Source organism: Prionailurus viverrinus, chromosome B2 (assembly GCF_022837055.1).
Source record: "Prionailurus viverrinus isolate Anna chromosome B2, UM_Priviv_1.0, whole genome shotgun sequence".
NCBI lineage: Eukaryota > Metazoa > Chordata > Mammalia > Carnivora > Felidae > Prionailurus > Prionailurus viverrinus.
The window spans coordinates 106,249,376-106,267,254 of record NC_062565.1 but is presented as its reverse complement, the minus strand read 5'-3'; the positions used below and the strand labels follow the sequence as shown (position 1 = coordinate 106,267,254).

General features: G+C 39.7%; 1 protein-coding gene across 2 annotated transcripts in view; it reads left to right on the top strand.

The window, feature by feature from the left end:
• The window catches only part of ROS1 (ROS proto-oncogene 1, receptor tyrosine kinase), a 117,261-nt gene extending 107,226 nt beyond the window's left edge, over positions 1-10,035 (top strand). For both annotated transcript variants that reach the window (XM_047859395.1, XM_047859396.1), the window contains exon 44: positions 9,083-10,035. In XM_047859395.1, coding sequence (XP_047715351.1) covers positions 9,083-9,393 — 311 coding nt within the window. In that variant the 3' untranslated portion in view covers positions 9,394-10,035. The remainder of the gene's footprint in view (positions 1-9,082) is intronic.
• Positions 10,036-17,879: the final 7,844 nt, after the last annotated feature.

Genomic DNA, 17,879 nt, shown 5'->3' with positions numbered 1-17,879 from the left:
CTAGTCTGAACTGAACAGGTTAAAATGGGGGTATATGTATACATGGAAGACATTTTATGGTGAGGAAGAAGAAGAATATACTGGTACTATGTATTCATTGTACTCCTCTTTGGAGATTATTATGATTTCTTTATTTAAAAATTTTTTTTTAGAGCGTGGCAATGCACACACACGCATGCATGTGCGGGGGAAGGGCAGAGGGAGAGAGAGAGAAAAAGAGAGAGAGAGAGAACCTTAAGTAGGCTCCATGGTCAGCACAGAGCCAGAGTCAGGGCTCAATCCCATGACCCTGCAACCGAAACCTGAGCCAAAATAAAGAATCAGATACTCAACTGGCTGAGACACCTGCATGGCCCTGGAAATTATTTTGAATTGGGCACTAAATTAAAAAAAATAGTAAAGAATAGTGACATGGCCCCTGGACTTTACAGTCTCAGATAGTAAGGAGGAGAATGAACATGTTAGACTATATTCTCATGAGATCTATTTTCCTTCCCCTCCACCCCTCATACCTGTTTCACCCTCAAGTACAGAGCTGAGTTAATTATAGACTGTTAGTTGATGGTTCATCATGATCATTGGTGTATGCAGGGCTTCACTCCTGTTTGTTTGTTTAGTCCTTTTATCTCCCTCTTCTCCTGTTCTAGTTTCTCCCTCCTCTTGCCAGGCAACCATTCTAGTGTCTTTAACGTGCATCTTTTCATTTGTATGTTTTGCTACAAAATGCGTACTGTTTTGTACGCACAGATACTATTGTGTTTGTAAAGCTTCTCTTCTTCTTCGTTGAACACTATGTTGTTGTTTTTTTTTAATTTTTTTTTAACGTTTTATTTTATTTTTGAGACAGAGAGAGACAGAGCATGAATGGGGGAGGGGCAGAGAGAGAGGGAGACACAGAATCGGAAGCAGGCTCCAAGCCATCAGCCCAGAGCCTGACGCGGGGCTCGAACTCACGGACCGCGAGATCGTGACCTGGCTGAAGTCGGACGCTCAACCGACTGCGCCACCCAGGCGCCCCGAACACTATGTTTTTAAGAGCCATTCGTGTTGCTGTGTGTATGTCTAATCGTTGGCTTAGGAATTTTGCTAGGATTATTGTAGTGGCTCACGCCTTGTGAAGGTCTAGTCTGATACCACAATTTTAGGAACTTTGTAAATAAGGCAATGATCCTTTGGAACCATTCAACTGGGATAGACAGACTAACCTTTTTTAGTTCAGTGAAAAGCACAAAATGGAATTAAAATGCAGCAGTCACTTAATTCATTTTCAAAATCAGATTTATCATACCTTTGTGTACGTGGCTGCAGAAAACGGAATTGTCAAATGATCCTCTCCAGCTGCTCTAGAACTCCTTCCAGCTATTAAATGTTCACAGGGCCCTTTGTGAATGCAGACATTTTTGCTTAAAAATAAAGCTGGCAAGATGGACCATGAGTCAGAAATCTCTCAGCAATCAGGCCTCTTAGTGTTTGTGGTAACTGATTACAAGAGGCTGAAGACCGACGTGGAGTCGGGCGTGAGACCTCTGTGGAGTGATGCACTTGACTAATAAATAGCAGGGAAGAATAAGCAGCACAGGGTGAACATCTACTTGTCTTGCATGCTGTATTTCTGAATACATATTTGGGGTAAATTAGGATCCATGACATGCATGGAAATAAAACTGGTGGTTTGGCTTCTTTAACATGAATAGCCAAGCGACAGACTGGAAAGGGCTGTGCTTGTCTTGAGCGGGCGTCGTAACCGTTGTCAGCTGAGCCTTCTTCATGGTCTCACATGGGCTGCACCTGTCTTCTCACCTCCAGTGACCGAGCCCTGAGGGGTTACAACTGCTGCAGCAGCCCCAGCCTTTTGGGGGTTTCTGTACAGACACGTGCCTGGGTGACGATCACACAGGATAAGAAAAAACAGATTGTAACCCATTCTAGACACTATCAAGTCCTTCTCATTTTCTAAGTGTTTACTTAACGTATTTTTCTAAATGCAATTTGGCAAGAATTTTGAAAAATTATTTCAACAGATACTTACTGACTTGTTGCAAGGCATAGTGTTAAGCACCTACATTTAATGTATTCCAGTGGGTTTGCTTTAAGGAAAAAAAAAGGAGGCAAGAATATTTCTTTCCCTTGAGAAACTTTAGAGTCAGTTTCTTTAACTTTGTATATAAAGTTTAATAGGAGTGCTGCTTTCATTGGCTCTCCTTGTCATAGGATGATGTCTCTATCCCTAGTGTTTTGCTGACGCCATTTGAACCTGCTCTTGCCCGGCCTCGTTCTTACTTTTGGTACCCTCACAACTAGATGACTGCTCTTACTTCTGCAAACAGCACTTAACTGATAAGACTCAGATTTGAATTTGTTTGTGAATATCCTTTTAGTAGACTTTCCAAAATTAAGCACAACTATTATCTTTTTAAGGGCTTAAAAAATAGTTTCTATGTTATTTTACATCAATCGTCAAAATGACTCCTGAGTCCTTTCCAGTTTTCCTTTGAACTTCTCCAGCAATTGCTCATAGTAACTCCTCTTGCTATATTATTTTATAACTGTGTCTACATTTTAAGGATCTTTGTTATGAAAGTGATTTTTGTTTATTGCTGAAAAGCATATAACACGATCTAAACAGACTAAAAAGCTCCTACTTCCTCCCCATTCTTACTCTCTGATGCTAGCCATAGTTAGCAGTTTGGTTATATGCTTTTAGATATTTTATAGGCATATACAACCATTGACCGAAATGTTCATTTATATATATTTATATATGTATTGGCTGGATTTAGAGATAAAAGTTATGTAATCTAGAGAAATGAGTGGGATATAGATTCTCTGGTCAGTTTTTATACTTTTTTTTTTTCTTATAAGTGAGATGATGTGTAAGGATTCAGGGAGCGGATGACTTTATGCTATATCTTTTTCAGAAATCCAGGAGGCATTCTCTATTGCCATTGAGAGGGAATCCATGTTCTGTGGGCCTCCAGAGGAAGGATGCCAAATCCATACTGTGTGTCAGAGAGTCAATAAAAGCCACTGGGAAGAGGTTATTTCCAAGCTGAGTTTTGCAGGGAGGTCAGAAAAATAATATTTCAGGGTGGAAGGAACAATATGTAGAAAGGCATGGGATAACAGTGAATGGGGGTGTTCACAAAACTGCATGTAGTTTATCACGGGGGGGGGTGGGGAATGGCAAGTGATGAAATTGGAGGGATAGTGGTTGTACATAAATGACCAGGTAAAAAATTGGAAATTAATGGAAGCTGAATTAATGAATGATAATAGGTGTAGAGAGGAAGAAATGAAGGCCAGAGGTAGATGTTGTAATACTTGGCATCTAATTGAGTGACAGAGAGAGGAGACAATGGTGAGTCCCAGTGATTTGTGAAAGTACATAAAGAGTAGTGCTGTTTCCAAAGATGGGGGGCATAGCAGGAAGAATAGCTTTGCACGTGTTTGGTTGGAGTTGGTTATGGGATAAGTGAAGAAGCCTAGTATTCAGCTGAAAGGTCTGTCCTGTAAATACAGGTAGTTGAAGTCAAGGGTATAGATGAGGTCATTCAACGAGGGTGTATAAAATAAGAAGAGGGGTGAACGGTGGATGGGACCTACGAACAGCCAATAAACATATTAGCGACGGACAAAGAAAGATGGTGGACCGAGAGAAGCCAGAAGGGGACAGGAAGGTCATAAGAGAGTATTGTCAAATCCAAAAGAGAGAGGCTCATGGAGGAGGGAGTGGTCAAATGCTGCAGAAGTAAAGAGTTCCAGAGGGCTGTAAGGATTTTACAGTTGACTTGTATTTTAAATCTCACTCTTTACTTATGGAATCCTTTCCTTCTAACGTGTGCAGACAGTCTATAAAAATCATAGAGGCTGCCATGATGGGTTTAGGAGGGCCCGAGATCTGAGCTTTACCTTAGCCTCTACCAGAAGTCTCTATGAACACTTAAGACCTTTTTACTATGTTGCATTATGTAGCTCATCTGTGAGGCCGAGATAAGTACCAATGCTCACATTAAATACGTAGAACAAAACTTTTTTTGGGAATGGCTTTTAATTGTCATATTAGCTAATCTTATTTTAGTACTTTTTATGTGTCATTCACTGTGCTATGTGGGTTAACTCGTTAAATCCTCACAACAGCCCTATGACATGGATATTATTATATCACCATTTTATAGATGAGAAGACTGAGGTTTAGCAACCTGCCAACGGTCATACTGCTGAGGTGGGGCTGGTGTATGGCTTCTGTTCCAGAACCTTTGCTCTCAGCCTTCACAGAGACATGGCTATGGTGAGGAACATACCCACACACTTTCCCCAATTTGTTATTAATAGTGTGCTGGGCAGCTAGGTGTAGTGAAAGAACTTATGACTTGTGGCTTGCTAGAAAAGATACACCAGGTTATCCTGGTTATTTAGATGCCACATGGTTGGCAGACTGAATTAAAATTTTAAAGAATGTTCAAGAAACAGAGAAGCAGACAAACATGCACAATAATGAAGCAGGAAGAGTTTAACAGGGAATATAACCAAACTTTGATAATTTAGCCAGAAACAAGCAATTCTGTGCCAGGACAGAAATTCAATTTTAGTAGAAGAGAAATTCTTGTTCCGTTGTTTACAATGAATGTAAATCCAGAAGATAAGGAATGGAAAGAGATATGGGAATCACTCAAGTTTTTGGTTGTGGAGATACGACTGAGCAAAAGGGGCAGAGAGAAGAAATAGACTGCCAGGCAGAGTTTGCATATTTGCAAAGGATAGAAATCACAAAACAGTGCCTTCAAGGGAAGCCTAAACTTAATTACCTTTTTAATAAGAGAGAATGTGTTTAATAATAGTTTACTGCCCTGCAGACTGCTGGGCATATTTAGCAAAGCAGGAAGATGTCGTCTGTCTTGACTGTTATTACTGGAGATACATAAGAAGATAAGAAAGTCATTGGAAAGACTTTTTTGGAAAAAAAAAGGGGGGGTGGGCTTACAAGGAGCAATAATACCATGCCTATCCTATGGTCCTACTGACCTAATGGGGTAGAGAGGGGATAGGGAGAGAAGATTAGTAACGTATCTGGGCATCTAGTAAAAATATCCCAGTGACTTCATCCAAACATTTTTGTAAACATCACCTCATCAGTCCCAGAGAGTTCTACAGGAAACAAATCTAAATGCTCCTCTGCTGTTCTAAACATAGCCAGTCAGCCGGCATATGTCTCGTCTGTAAATACCCTGTCTTGCTTGGAAGTCTTTATTTTAATATTTCCCTCTTAAAGAAAGACTTGCTGAGCACATGCTATCTTTGTTCAGGATCTCTGCTTTAAGGTCTGAACTGCGGGCTTTCTATTTCATTTTCAACAAAAATAAACAAACAAAACACCCTCCTCCCCACCATCTTTCATAAGTTCTTTATGCAATAAGATGTACTAATTGCTGAAAGCTTGCCAGGGTCAAGTTACTAAATATTGCTCTAAGTACTATAAACCAGTGGAGTAGTTAGCTAATGATTTTTCTTTGACACACGGTGCCAGAATTTGTAAGAAGAGTTCATTTGCCTCGTATAAAAATTGTTTTTGAAATAACAAGAGGCAAAAAAAAATTTAAATCATGTATCGGTAGAAAGTTTCCCAGTATGCTATTTAATGAATTAAACTTAAGAAAATGAAGCATCTGATAACATGAGCAGTTAGACCTATATTGTAGGTTTAGTTTTGAAATTTTCTAAACTTTCCTTTAGCTTAATTTATTTTTTATTTATTTTTTTTGTTTACTTATTTTTGGGAGAGAAAGAGAGACAGAGTACCAGCAGGGGAGGAGCAGAGAGAGAGGGAGACACAGAATCTGAAGCAGGCTCCAGGCTCTGAGCTGTCAGCACAGAGCCCGACATGGGGCTTGAACCCACGAACTGCGAGATCATGACCTGAGCTGAAGTCAGATGCTTAACCAACTGAGCCACCCAGGTGCCCCTAGTCTAATTTCTTTAAGCCCTTCAGGAACATCCTACTTTCCTCAATCTGGGTCACTGGACTATTTAGAGTTAAATCTATTATCTCTTCCTATCACTTTTTGATATTTTTGATTGCTATTATCATATGTAGGAAATTATTCTTACGAGTTTCTCAATGGCTCTTAGTACATATTGACCATAATCATAACAGCAGGATGTTTCCATAGATACTCAGCACTTAGGCATTAACGAACCTTGGCATCTGATAAAGTTATTTCTATGGGAGAGATATTTTATAACACTACGTGACTATCCATGTGGTTTGCAATATGCTATGATGATGTTTGAAGGATGAAGAGGAACATGAAATGATGGCAAGGAGTCTGTGAGCCTGTAGCTCAGCCATTGTGTCCTTCAGCCCAGTGGGAAGTTCTGCAAAAGAAACATGCACCTAGTAAGACAGAGCAGGGACAGAGTTCACAAGCTCTTATAATAAAATAAGCTTCGTAGGTCAGGTTTGGAACTTGATAAATATGCAGATCCATTAAATTCCATTGGCAAAAAGTAGGTATAATGGTACCTCCCTTAGTCCTTTGAAGTTGTTTCTTGTCCTCATATTTCCACTTAAATTCATTCCAAATAAACCCAGCCTGGGTGTATATCAGGGCTAAATGCAGGTGTCACCTTCCTTAGCGACACACATTTGGATGCTCTTTTGCTGGAAGGATGATAAGGACAAAGGAAGGAGCATCATCTGTGGCCTGAAATGTTTCTGATTTGTATGATATGTTCTGAAAGAACAGTAATATTCCTTTTTAAAAAAAATTTAATGGTTATTTTTGAGAGAGAGAGAGAGAGAGAGAGAATGAGTCAGGGGAGGGGTCAGAGAGAGAGGGAGACACAGAATCAGAAGCAGGCTCCAGGCTCTGAGTGTCAGCACAGAGCCCTATGTGGGGCTTGAACTCATGGACCATGGAATCGTGACCTGAGCTGAAGTCAGATGCTTAACCAACTGAGACACCCAGGCATCCCCAAGAACAGTAATATTTCTGATCATAAATTTTTCTTTTAGGTACTGACACTCAGAAGTTGAAAAGCACTGATCAAAAACCATCCCCATAATACACATTTATATATTTATGTTTAGATTGTGTATTTGTCCCTTTTGATTACCTAGAATCTTGTGAAATGTTTCAGAAGCTCTGCTGTTAGGTTTCAGCAAGAGTTCTTGTACTTTTCTCTGTAAAAAGGTCAGTCTGTAAGTAAAGAAGACAAAATAATATGAGCATAATTGTGAAGAAGGCCGATTACCCTCTGGCTGCCCATTTTTCTGCTGCCGCCCTGACCCCACACACACATGTCCAGAGTGTCTTTCAAGGACTCCTACAGGGCACATGCCCACCCACCTGATTCCTCCTCACAGAGAACAGCAGCTCTGCCCTCCCACTGGGGAGGGTGAATATGGGGACACAATCTGGATTCAAATTACAGCTGTGTGACCTTGGGCAAATTATTTAGCCCCTCTGTGCCTCAGTTTCCTTAACTGTTAAATGGGGATAATACTAGCATTTATTTAATAGAAGAATGAGTAAATATATGTATATAGTTTATTTATTTTATTTATTTATTTTTTATTAAAAAATTTTTTTTAACGTTTATTTATTTTTGAGACAGAGACAGAGCATGAACGGGGGAGGGTCAGAGAGAGAGGGAGACACAGAATCGGAAGCAGGCTCCAGGCTCTGAGCCATCAGCCCAGAGCCCGATGCGGGGCTCGAACTCACAGACCATGAGATCGTGACCCGAGCTGAAGTCGGATGCTTAACCGACTGAGCCACCCAGGCACCCCTATATGTATATAGTTTAGAACAGTGCCTGGTATGTAGTACGTGCTCTATGTTAACAACAACAATAATAATCACTATTATCTTTCATGTTATTTTCCTTCTCCCTCAACTCTGTCATCAAAACTTGTCAGGCCTACCCATTCCCTGTCAGCCCTATGAGGTCATAAGCATGCTGGTGTATGTATTTGCTAATTAGTATTAACGCACCTTATCCCAGGGAGATAGTTGAGGGGGACCAGCCACACCAGTCCATACTTGGTGTTCTCCTTTCCTTGAATGTTCTCCCTCAGATATCCACGTGTCTAATTCTCTCACTTAATTCAGGTTTCTACTTGAATTTTACCTTGCTAGAGAGGACTTCGCTGACATTTCATCTAAAATAGCAGCCCCCTCCACCCCAACCATTATTTTCTCGTTCCGTTTTTTTTTTGTTTGTTTTTTGGTTTTTTTTTAAATTTTTTTTTCAACGTTTATTTATTTTTGGGACAGAGAGAGACAGAGCATGAACGGGGGAGGGGCAGAGAGAGAGGGAGACACAGAATCGGAAACAGGCTCCAGGCTCCGAGCCATCAGCCCAGAGCCTGACGCGGGACTCGAACTCACGGACCGCGAGATCGTGACCTGGCTGAAGTCGGACGCTTAACCGACTGCGCCACCCAGGCGCCCCTCGTTCCGTTTTTCTGCCAAATTTTCCTTCATAGTGCTCATCACCCCCTGACATAGGCTTAGCTGTCTGTTAGTTTATTGTCTGTCTCCTCCCATCAGAATGTAAACCCCAAAGAGGGACAACTTTGTTTTGTCCATTCTTGCTTCATCGATACCTAGAACACAGCCTGGCACGTGGTAGGCATCTGATAAATATTATCTTAATAAATGACTAAATTACTTAATCTTTAATTTAAAGGGGGGTATTATAGCCAGCGGGATGGAAACGTAAGCACTTCAGACAAAAAAGCCAACATAAGGGCACTTAATTCCTATCACCAAGGCGGTGACCTGTTCAGTTTGGTAGAGTTATCATCTCTGAGCTCTCACCACCTTTTACATATTCCTTTATTACATACAGCACACCTTGTCATCTATAGTAATGTTTCTGCTCCTCTACAAGACTACGATAGCTTCAAGGACAAGGAGCATGTCTTGCTTATTTTTGTATTCTCTTGGTGGCCCTCATAAATGCTTGCTGAGCCCATGCGTAAGGTTGGCATTGTTACAATTCCTGTACAGTCTGTATATTACAGATACAGAAGTCAAATAGATACTAGCATAACTTTTACATTTTTTTTTTTTCACAGATGAAGATGGCAGTGTGATCTGTTTGAATTCAGGTGACGTTACGTCAGTTGCTTTAATGGAAACCAAGAACCAAGAAGGGTTAAACTATATGGTACTTGCTACAGAGTGTAGCCAAGGTGAAGGAAATTCTGAGGGTCCTCTAGGCTCCAAGGAATCTGAATCTTGTGGTCTGAGGAAAGAAGAGATGGAACCACATGCAGACAAAGATATCTGCCAAGAAAAACAAGTGGCTTACTGCCCTCCTGGCAAGCCCGAAGGCCTGAACTATGCCTGTCTCACTCACAGTGGATATAGAGATGGGTCTGATTAATAGCTCTGGGAAATGCAGGGCTGAGATAAACACTCCCATTAAGTAGTTACTGAAAGAAAACCCTGGTAGAACGATAGATGTTGTGGTAGTCCATGACTCCAAATTAACACTGAAAAGTTCCTGAATTCCTGAGTTCTTGGTTCCAAGAGCCGTTTGATTTCAACTGTGGCAATCCCCATAACAACTGCCTAACCTTCAGTAGAATTCTGACGTGAACCACTAAACATCGGAAAGCTTAGGAAGACTCAAGACTCTGGAAGGAAACTGCTCCCCTTCTCCCCTGAGGTCCCTTAGTCCATTGCTCACCCTTCAGTCTGGGCTGCACCAGAAGCATCTTGGTTAGATGGGGAGAGACCAAATAGCTACGTTTAGGGACCTGAAGGAGGGCGATGAAGAGTGTGCTCAGGGGGCCGACTGAACTACAGATTATCCCCAAAGGATGTATATATATACATGAGGAAATGACTAAATAACTCTACATCTACAGAAGGAACCAGCATCTAGGACATGAGAAATCATTTGGAAAGCTATCACTATAAAATAATTGTCTTTATGACTACTCTAAAATACTTTGTATTTTGGAGGCTTGGAACAGTAGCTTCTATTGAGCATAGGACCATGAAGATCACTCTAAATCCTAAGGTTTAGCATTCCACAGACTTTGGCTTGTATAAAAATAGCTCCGTGACTGTGTGCTGCTATGGAAATTCGCTAATATCGAGAATCGTTTTTATTTGCCACGTGTGTCTTACACATAAAATACTTACGATTACATTTAGTATCGAGTATCCTTAAATATAAATGACTATATGATGTTAATTTAAGCTCTATGATTTTTAAAAATACATGAAATAATACACATCGAAATGAGAGCTATTGAAAACATTTCTTCAGAGAAACACTCTGATTTAAAGCCAATCTTTTTTTTTTTTTTTTTTTTTTTGCAGTTACCCACTTAAATCTGAATGCCTCAAGTACTCTAGCAGCAACATTAATGAAAGCATTCTGTTTGTTATTCCACTGCAGTATACAGGATGCTTGCTAGATATAGAAAACACTTTGATTATAAAATTTGCTAAAAGCCACTCCTGGAAGAGGATCACCTATGCATCTCCACTTTGGATCATTTAGTTCATTTTGTAACTTGCTTACTGCCTGAGAAGCTGCACGGATAATTGGCTGTGTGGTGAGGAACACAGGGAAGTCAATGTGTGCGTTCTGTGGCGAACAGCCCCCAAATAAAGGTCCAGGATCTGTGGCCCCTGCTACATCTGTTATTCCACTGAATGGGGCAGGATATTTTCTGTCTAATCTTCTGATGTTCTACTGGACATTTATCATTCTTTTTGATAGCCTGGCATATGACGCCCCTTCCCTTGTTGGAGGGCTCCTCCACCTTTATCTCCTGGGTGGGAGCTATGTTCCATTTGCTTCCCCAAGATCTCTTGCAGCAAGAAGGCAGGCATGTGACCCCCACCACTCAGACACCCCACCACAAGCTTCTAAAATTGAGAGGTAAGGAAGCAAAGAAACAGGGACCACAGTGGTGGTTGGTGGCAACTGCAGCTGGTCTGATTCCTGGCATCCGGTGTCCAGGGCCAGGAGAGTCTGCAGAGCAAATCTGGAGCCTGGTGCTTCTAGCAGTCGGGGTAGCCAGATTAGACTGGTTCTGCTGTTTTGAGCCAGTGCTCCTGGCTCTAGTCTGGCTCTCAAGCCCTCTCTGGTGATTCTGTGAGTTACCCTCAGATCCTTTTAAGAAATGCTTTTCTTTTAAATCAACCAGAGTCTGTTTCTGTTGCTTGCAGCCGGGACTTTTGCTCCACCAGTGGTATGGACCTTTATTTTGGAAGACACAAAGAAGTCAGAAGTGTATAGAAGAATTGGATTTTCAGTCCATGTGCATCACAATTTGGACAACAGAGAAATTTATAGAATGTCTGAGGGGATATTTTTTGAGAGAGAGACAGAGAGAGCGAGCAGGGGAGGGGCAGAGAGAGAGAATCCCAAGAAGGCCCTACACTGTCAGCATGGAGCCCAATGCGGGGCTCAAACTCACAAACTGTGAGATCACGACCTGAGCCAAAATCACGAGGCAGATGCTTAACTGACTGAGCCATCCAGGAAGCCTGTCTTACCTTCATTTTAAATTGTTCAAGGAAAATAAATAATTCATAAGGAAGAGTGAGTTGCAAATGGAAAATACTGTTCGCAAACAACAACAAAACACAACAGAGAAAAACAGACTCATAATTATAGAGAACAAACTAGTGGCTGCCAGAGGGGAGGGGGGCAGAGGGATCGGTGAAATAGATGAAAGGGATTGACAGGTACAAAAAAAAAAAGAAATAAATGTTGTTAATGATTTAACATTGCCAACTGGACAAAGATTTACCTAGATAAAATGAATATGTTGATATAATTCTGATGAAAATACTTTACTTGAAACGCTCTTAAGACAAGAGCCTGTTCCTGGGCCCAGATGTGCTGTCTGTTGTTTACCCATACTGGTTTTGCCTGGCCTATTGGAACTCCTTACCTATTTTCTTCTTGTCTAAATCCCAGTCGTCAAGTAGGATCAGCTCATATGCCAAGTTTTTGGAAGGGCTTGTCCCTAACTCCTTCTCTTCTCCCTTCTCAGAATTACTGTTGTCCTTCTCATCTTCACATCTCATTTAGCAGTAACCACATTTATTTCCATCCAATTTCTATGTATCTTACCAACTGGAATAAATTGCAAGCTCTGTGAAGTCAAGCTGATGTCTTTTAACCCTTTGTATCTTCTCTAAGCCAAAATAGGTGTTCATGTTTAATGGATTAATTGGTTGATTTTCTCATCACCCTTTTACAACACATTTCATGACAAGTCTTTACTTGTAGCTTTTAGAAAGGATGCCAGAAAATTGGTCTAATGCCATGGGGGACTCAAGAGGATTCTTTTGATGTTGAGTCATCTAAGACCTAGATAGAGTATAGAAGGTAGGAGACTGCTTTGTGGTTCAGATCAGACTTAGGCAAGTCCTGAAATTCTGGAAGCCCTTGAAATGATGGTGAACATATGCTAAAGGAGGCAAAAATTTATTTTACCACTATCAGTTTCTTCCCTGTCTCAAATGGCCTGTTATTCTCATAATGGCCTTTATGAGTGTGGAATAAATGCTAAGGTGCTCTTGACTTCTGTTTGACCTTCTTTCCTTGGTAAAATGAAAAGCCCATCTAATTTTGCTTTTTACAGTTGATCAGGGCTACAGTACGCCTGAACCAGATGACCTATCCCAATCCTTCCAGCCTTCTTCACAATCAGCAGAAGAATCAAGGGGCCAAAATATACCACCCAAACTCTACTGTAATTATTTTAGGGTATTTCCTTTCAACTTGTTTTGTTTCCTTCCCCCATGTGAGCTTATGTTCTTGGCTGAAGTAGTTCTATCTCTTCTGTTTTTGCTTTTGTTTTTCATTTAACATTACTGTGTATGCTTTCCCCTTACAATTTTTTTTTTTTGTAAATGTTTCTAATGGCTCCATAAAATCTCTTAGGATGGATATGTTGTGGTTTATTGCTCCCTTGTAGATCTGCTCATTCATTCATTCACTCATTCAATATTTTTTTGTTTATTTATTTATTTGAGAGAGACAGAGATAGCACAAGTGGGGAAGGGAGAGACAGAGAGATAGGGAGAGAGAATCCCAAGCAGGCTCTGTGCTGCCAGTGCAGAGTCTGACGCAGGGCTCTCACGAAACTTTGAGATCATGACCTGAACCAAAACCAAGAGTCGATACTTAATCTACTGAGCCATCCAGGCATCCCACATTCAATATTTTTGGAGTGCTTACATATAGCAAGCATTGTTATAGGCACTATACTAGAGTAATAAACGAAGCAAAGTCTCTGTCTTGATGGAGATTATGTTCTAGCATTCTAGCTGGGGGAGAAGACATAATGAGTAAATCGAAACATATATGACAATACACTAAAAGTGTCTTACACCATGGTCAAGTGGAACTTATTCCAGAGATCCAAGGATGTTTCAATATCCACAAAGCAGTCAATGTGACACACAACATTGACAGAATGGAGGATAAAAATCATATAATCATCTCAATAGATGCAGAAAAAACATTTGACAAAATTTGACATCCATTTATGATGAAAACTCACAACAAAGTGAGTATGCAGGAAATGTACCTGAACATAATAAAGACTATTTATAGCCAGCCCACAGCTGGCTCATACTCAATGGTGAAAAGCTAAAAGCTTTTCCTCTAAGATCATAAACAAGACAAGGATGTCCACTCTCACCACTTTTGTTCAACCTAGTATCGGACGTCCTAGCCAGAACAATTAGGCAAGTAAAGGAAATAAAAGGCACCCAAATTGGGAACAAGCAAATAAAACTGTCACTGTTTGCAGATGAGATGATATTATATATAGAAAACACTAAGTACTCTATCAAAATACTGCTAGAACTAATAAATTCAGTAATGTTGCAGGATACAAAAATCAATACACAAAATCTGTTGTGTTTTTTACACTAATAACAAACTATCGGAAAGAGAAACTCATGCAATTTGCAATTGCATCAAAAAGAATAAGATGCCTAAGTATAAATTTAGCCAAGGAGGTGAAAGACCTGTATATTTAAAACAACAAGACATTAGTGAAACAAACTGAAGAAGACATAAATAAATGGAAAGATATTCTGTGCTTAGGGATTTGAAGAATTTATATTATTAAAAATATCCATATTACCCAGAGCAATATATAGACTCAGTGCAATCCCTATCAAAATTCCAGTGGTATTTTTTACAGCACAAACAATGCTAAAATTTGTGTGAAGCCACAGAACCCCAAATACCCAAGGAAATTTTAAAAAAGAAAAAATCTGGAGGCATCATGCTTCTTACTTTCAAACTATATTACAAAGCTATAGTAATTAAAACAATATGATATTGGCACAAAACCGGACACAAAGATCAATGGAACAGAACAGAGAGACACACATACATGGTTGATTAATTGATGACTAAGAAGACAAGAACATACAATGGAGAAAGGACAGTCACTTCAATAAAGGTGTTAGGAGAATTGGACAGCCACGTGCAAAAGACTGGAACTGGACCACTACTTACACAATGGATCAGAAAATGGATTAGAGACTTGAATATAAGACCTGAAACCATAAAACGAGAAGAAAACATAGGCAGTAAGCTCCTTGACACAGTAATCATCTTGTTGATGATTTTTTGAATCTGACACCAAAAGCAAAAGCAACAAAAGCAAAAATAAACAAATGGAACTACATGAAAGTATAAAACTCCTGGACAAAAAAGGAACCCATCAACAAAATGAAAAGACAACCTATTGAATGGGAGAAGATTATTGCAAATTGTATATCTGATAAGGGGCTAATATCCAAAATATACAAAGAACTCATACAACTCAATAGCTCAAAGACAATCTGGGTAGAAGAATTTGCAGTGACATGGATGGAGCTAGAGGGTATAACTCTAGGCAAAATAAGTTAGAGAAAGACAAATACCATATGATTTCACTCATATGTGGAATTTAAGAAACAAAACAAATGAGCAAAGGGCAAAAAGAAAAAGAGAGAGACAAATCAAGAAACAGACTCTTAATTGTAGAGAACAAACTCATGGTTAACAGAGGAGAGGGGGTGGGGGAATGGGTGAAATAGGTGATGGGGATTAAGGAGGGCACTTGTCATGATGAGCACTGGGTGCTGTATGGAATTGTTGAATCACTATATCGTACACCTAAAACTAATATAACACTGGATATCAATCAACTGGAATTAAAATAAAAACTGAAAAAATGGGCAGAAGATCTGAATAGACATTTTTCCAAAGAAGACATATACAGATGGCCAACAGGTACATGGAAAGATGGGAAATCATTAACCATCAGGGAAATGAAAATCAAAACCACAGTAAGATATCATTTCTGTTAGAATGGCTATTATCAAAAAGACAAGAACAAATGTTGGCAAAGATAGGGAAGAAATGTAACCCTTATACATTGTTGATGGGGATGTAAATTGGTACAACCCCTACGGGAAAGGGTATGGAGGTTCCTCAAAAAATTAAAAAGATAACTACCATTAAAAAGATAACTAGCAATTCTCTTCTGGGTATTTATCAGAAGAAAACGAAAACACTAATTGGAAAAGATGTATGCATGCCTTGTTCAATGCAGCATTACTTACAATAGCCAAGCTATGGAAAGAACCTAAATGTCCATTGCCATTTATGATAACATAGATTGACCTTGAGGGCATTGCTAAGTGAAACAAACCAGACAGAGAAAGACAAATATTGTACGATCTTTCTTTTTTTTTTTTTAATTTTTTGATCTTTATTTTTGAGAGAGAAGGAGAGACTGAGTGTGAGTGGGGGAGGAATAGAGAGAGAGGGAGACACAGAATCCAAAGCAGGCTCTAGGCTCTGAGCCGTCAGCACAGAGCCCCATGCAGGGCTTGAACTCACAGACTGTGAGATCATGACCTGAGCCAAAGTCAGATGCTCAACTGACTGAGCCACCCAGGCGCCCCTGTACGATCTTTCTTATTTGTGAACTCTTAAAAAAAGAAAAAGAGAGAGAGAAAAAAACCTCAAGCTCATAGACACAGAGAACAGATTGGTGTTTGCAAGAGGTGGGAGTGAGGAACCAGGAAAGATAGTGAACTGTTTTGCGGGGGAGGGGTTTAAAGAAATTGAATAAGATTGTTTTTTTTTTTTTTTTACAAAAGTGTAATTTTTCAAAAGTAAAAAGGGAATGAGGACTAAAAGGAAACAAGTTTAGCAGTAAGGATTTTTTTAAGTGAAAGAAAAATCTAAGAATGTACACTTGATAAGATGGGAAATAAGTTTGACTTGAATTGATATCTTATACCATATTGAGGAGAGTAAAAAACTAAAAATAAAAGCATTACATATCAAAAGAACATTTGCTTGCTGATATTATAGCTGCCTGTATAGTCTACCTTTTTTTTTTTTTTTTTACCTTTCCTCTGAATGGCAAGGTAACAGACAGCAATAATAGAGAGAAGCAGCAGAAAATAGCTGAGAGTGAAAAAGAGAGATCATCTTATTATTCAACTCAATTATTTGATTTACTTTAAAAAAAACCCTTTAAAACCGTCCTTTTATGTGTTCACTATGTTCTCCTTAAGGTTTCATATTGGTCAATATTCTGAGGCAGAGAACAGATTCCACTCTAGACAATTTTGAATAAAAGGATTTATTACAGCATGTCAGATGGCTTTTCAGAATTGAGATGGTTGAATAGAACTCTGTAGGATGAAATTCCAGAATCTATTTCCAGGTCTGTACTGCAGAACCAGGCTGCTAAAGAAGCTGCTTCTCTTACCATGATCAGGAAACTGCTTGTCAAATCTGGAGGCGTCCCTTCTTATGCATATAAACACAGGGCTGCCTCCATCGGAGCTGCTAAATTAGCTGCAGTTATTGCTATGACTGGAACAACATCGCTCCAGTCAGGAAACTTCCTGTAGCAAAATCAGGAAGCTTCAGGATCCCACATCATGCCACCTTTTCTAGAATTAAGAAGCCATTTCTGCCAAATCAACAAGCCTTAGAGACAGAGTGTGGCAGCAGAACTTTGCCACATTTGCTAGAACACCCATTGATAAAATATGTGCCCAACATCCCATTTATCTCAGCTCAAATTTCAAGTGTCATGTGATTGCCTCTGATATAGAACCTGAATAAAACCTGGATCACCAGCTGAGCATGAATTGGGGAAACATTTGTTTCAGCTTTCGGCTCTCCACAGAAAAGGGAAGTCACAAGAGAAGAAAACTGGATTACATATTCTGAGCCAAACCTCCATAACTACATTAGACTTCATTCTAACTTCTCCCCATTCATCTTTGAAAAATTCAAACTGTTTTTTGTTGTTATACAGAGAATTATATTTTTTGTCCATTTTGAGCATAGTCCCAATAGTCTAGAACATTCCTCCTATAAGTAAGTGCTTAATAAATATCTCTTTTGTTGTATATGTATGTGTGTGTGTGTGTGTGTGTGTGTGTGTATGTGACATATATGATATGTCAGAGAATGTTGAGTGCTAATAGAACTATGAATCAGGGGATGAGACATAGCTAGAGGGAGAGAAAGTGAGGGCAGTTGTTATTTTATGTATGATAGCCAGGGAAGGCTGCTTTGATAAAGAGATACTTAAAGACCTGAAATAAATAAAATAGTAGCCATATGACTATATCGTAGAGGGAAAAGCAAATTCAAAAGCTCCCTGAAATGGAAGCCTGCCTGGCCCGAGAAAGAAATAGCACCAGGGTCGGGAATGACTTGAAGGAAGAGGGTGTGGGGCTGGTGGTTACATCATGCAGGCCATGGTAAGCCATTAAGAGGACTTTGGTCTTTTCCCTGCATGTGATAGAAGATGTGGAGGAGTTCTGAGCAAACAAGAGCTATAGCGTGACCTAGGT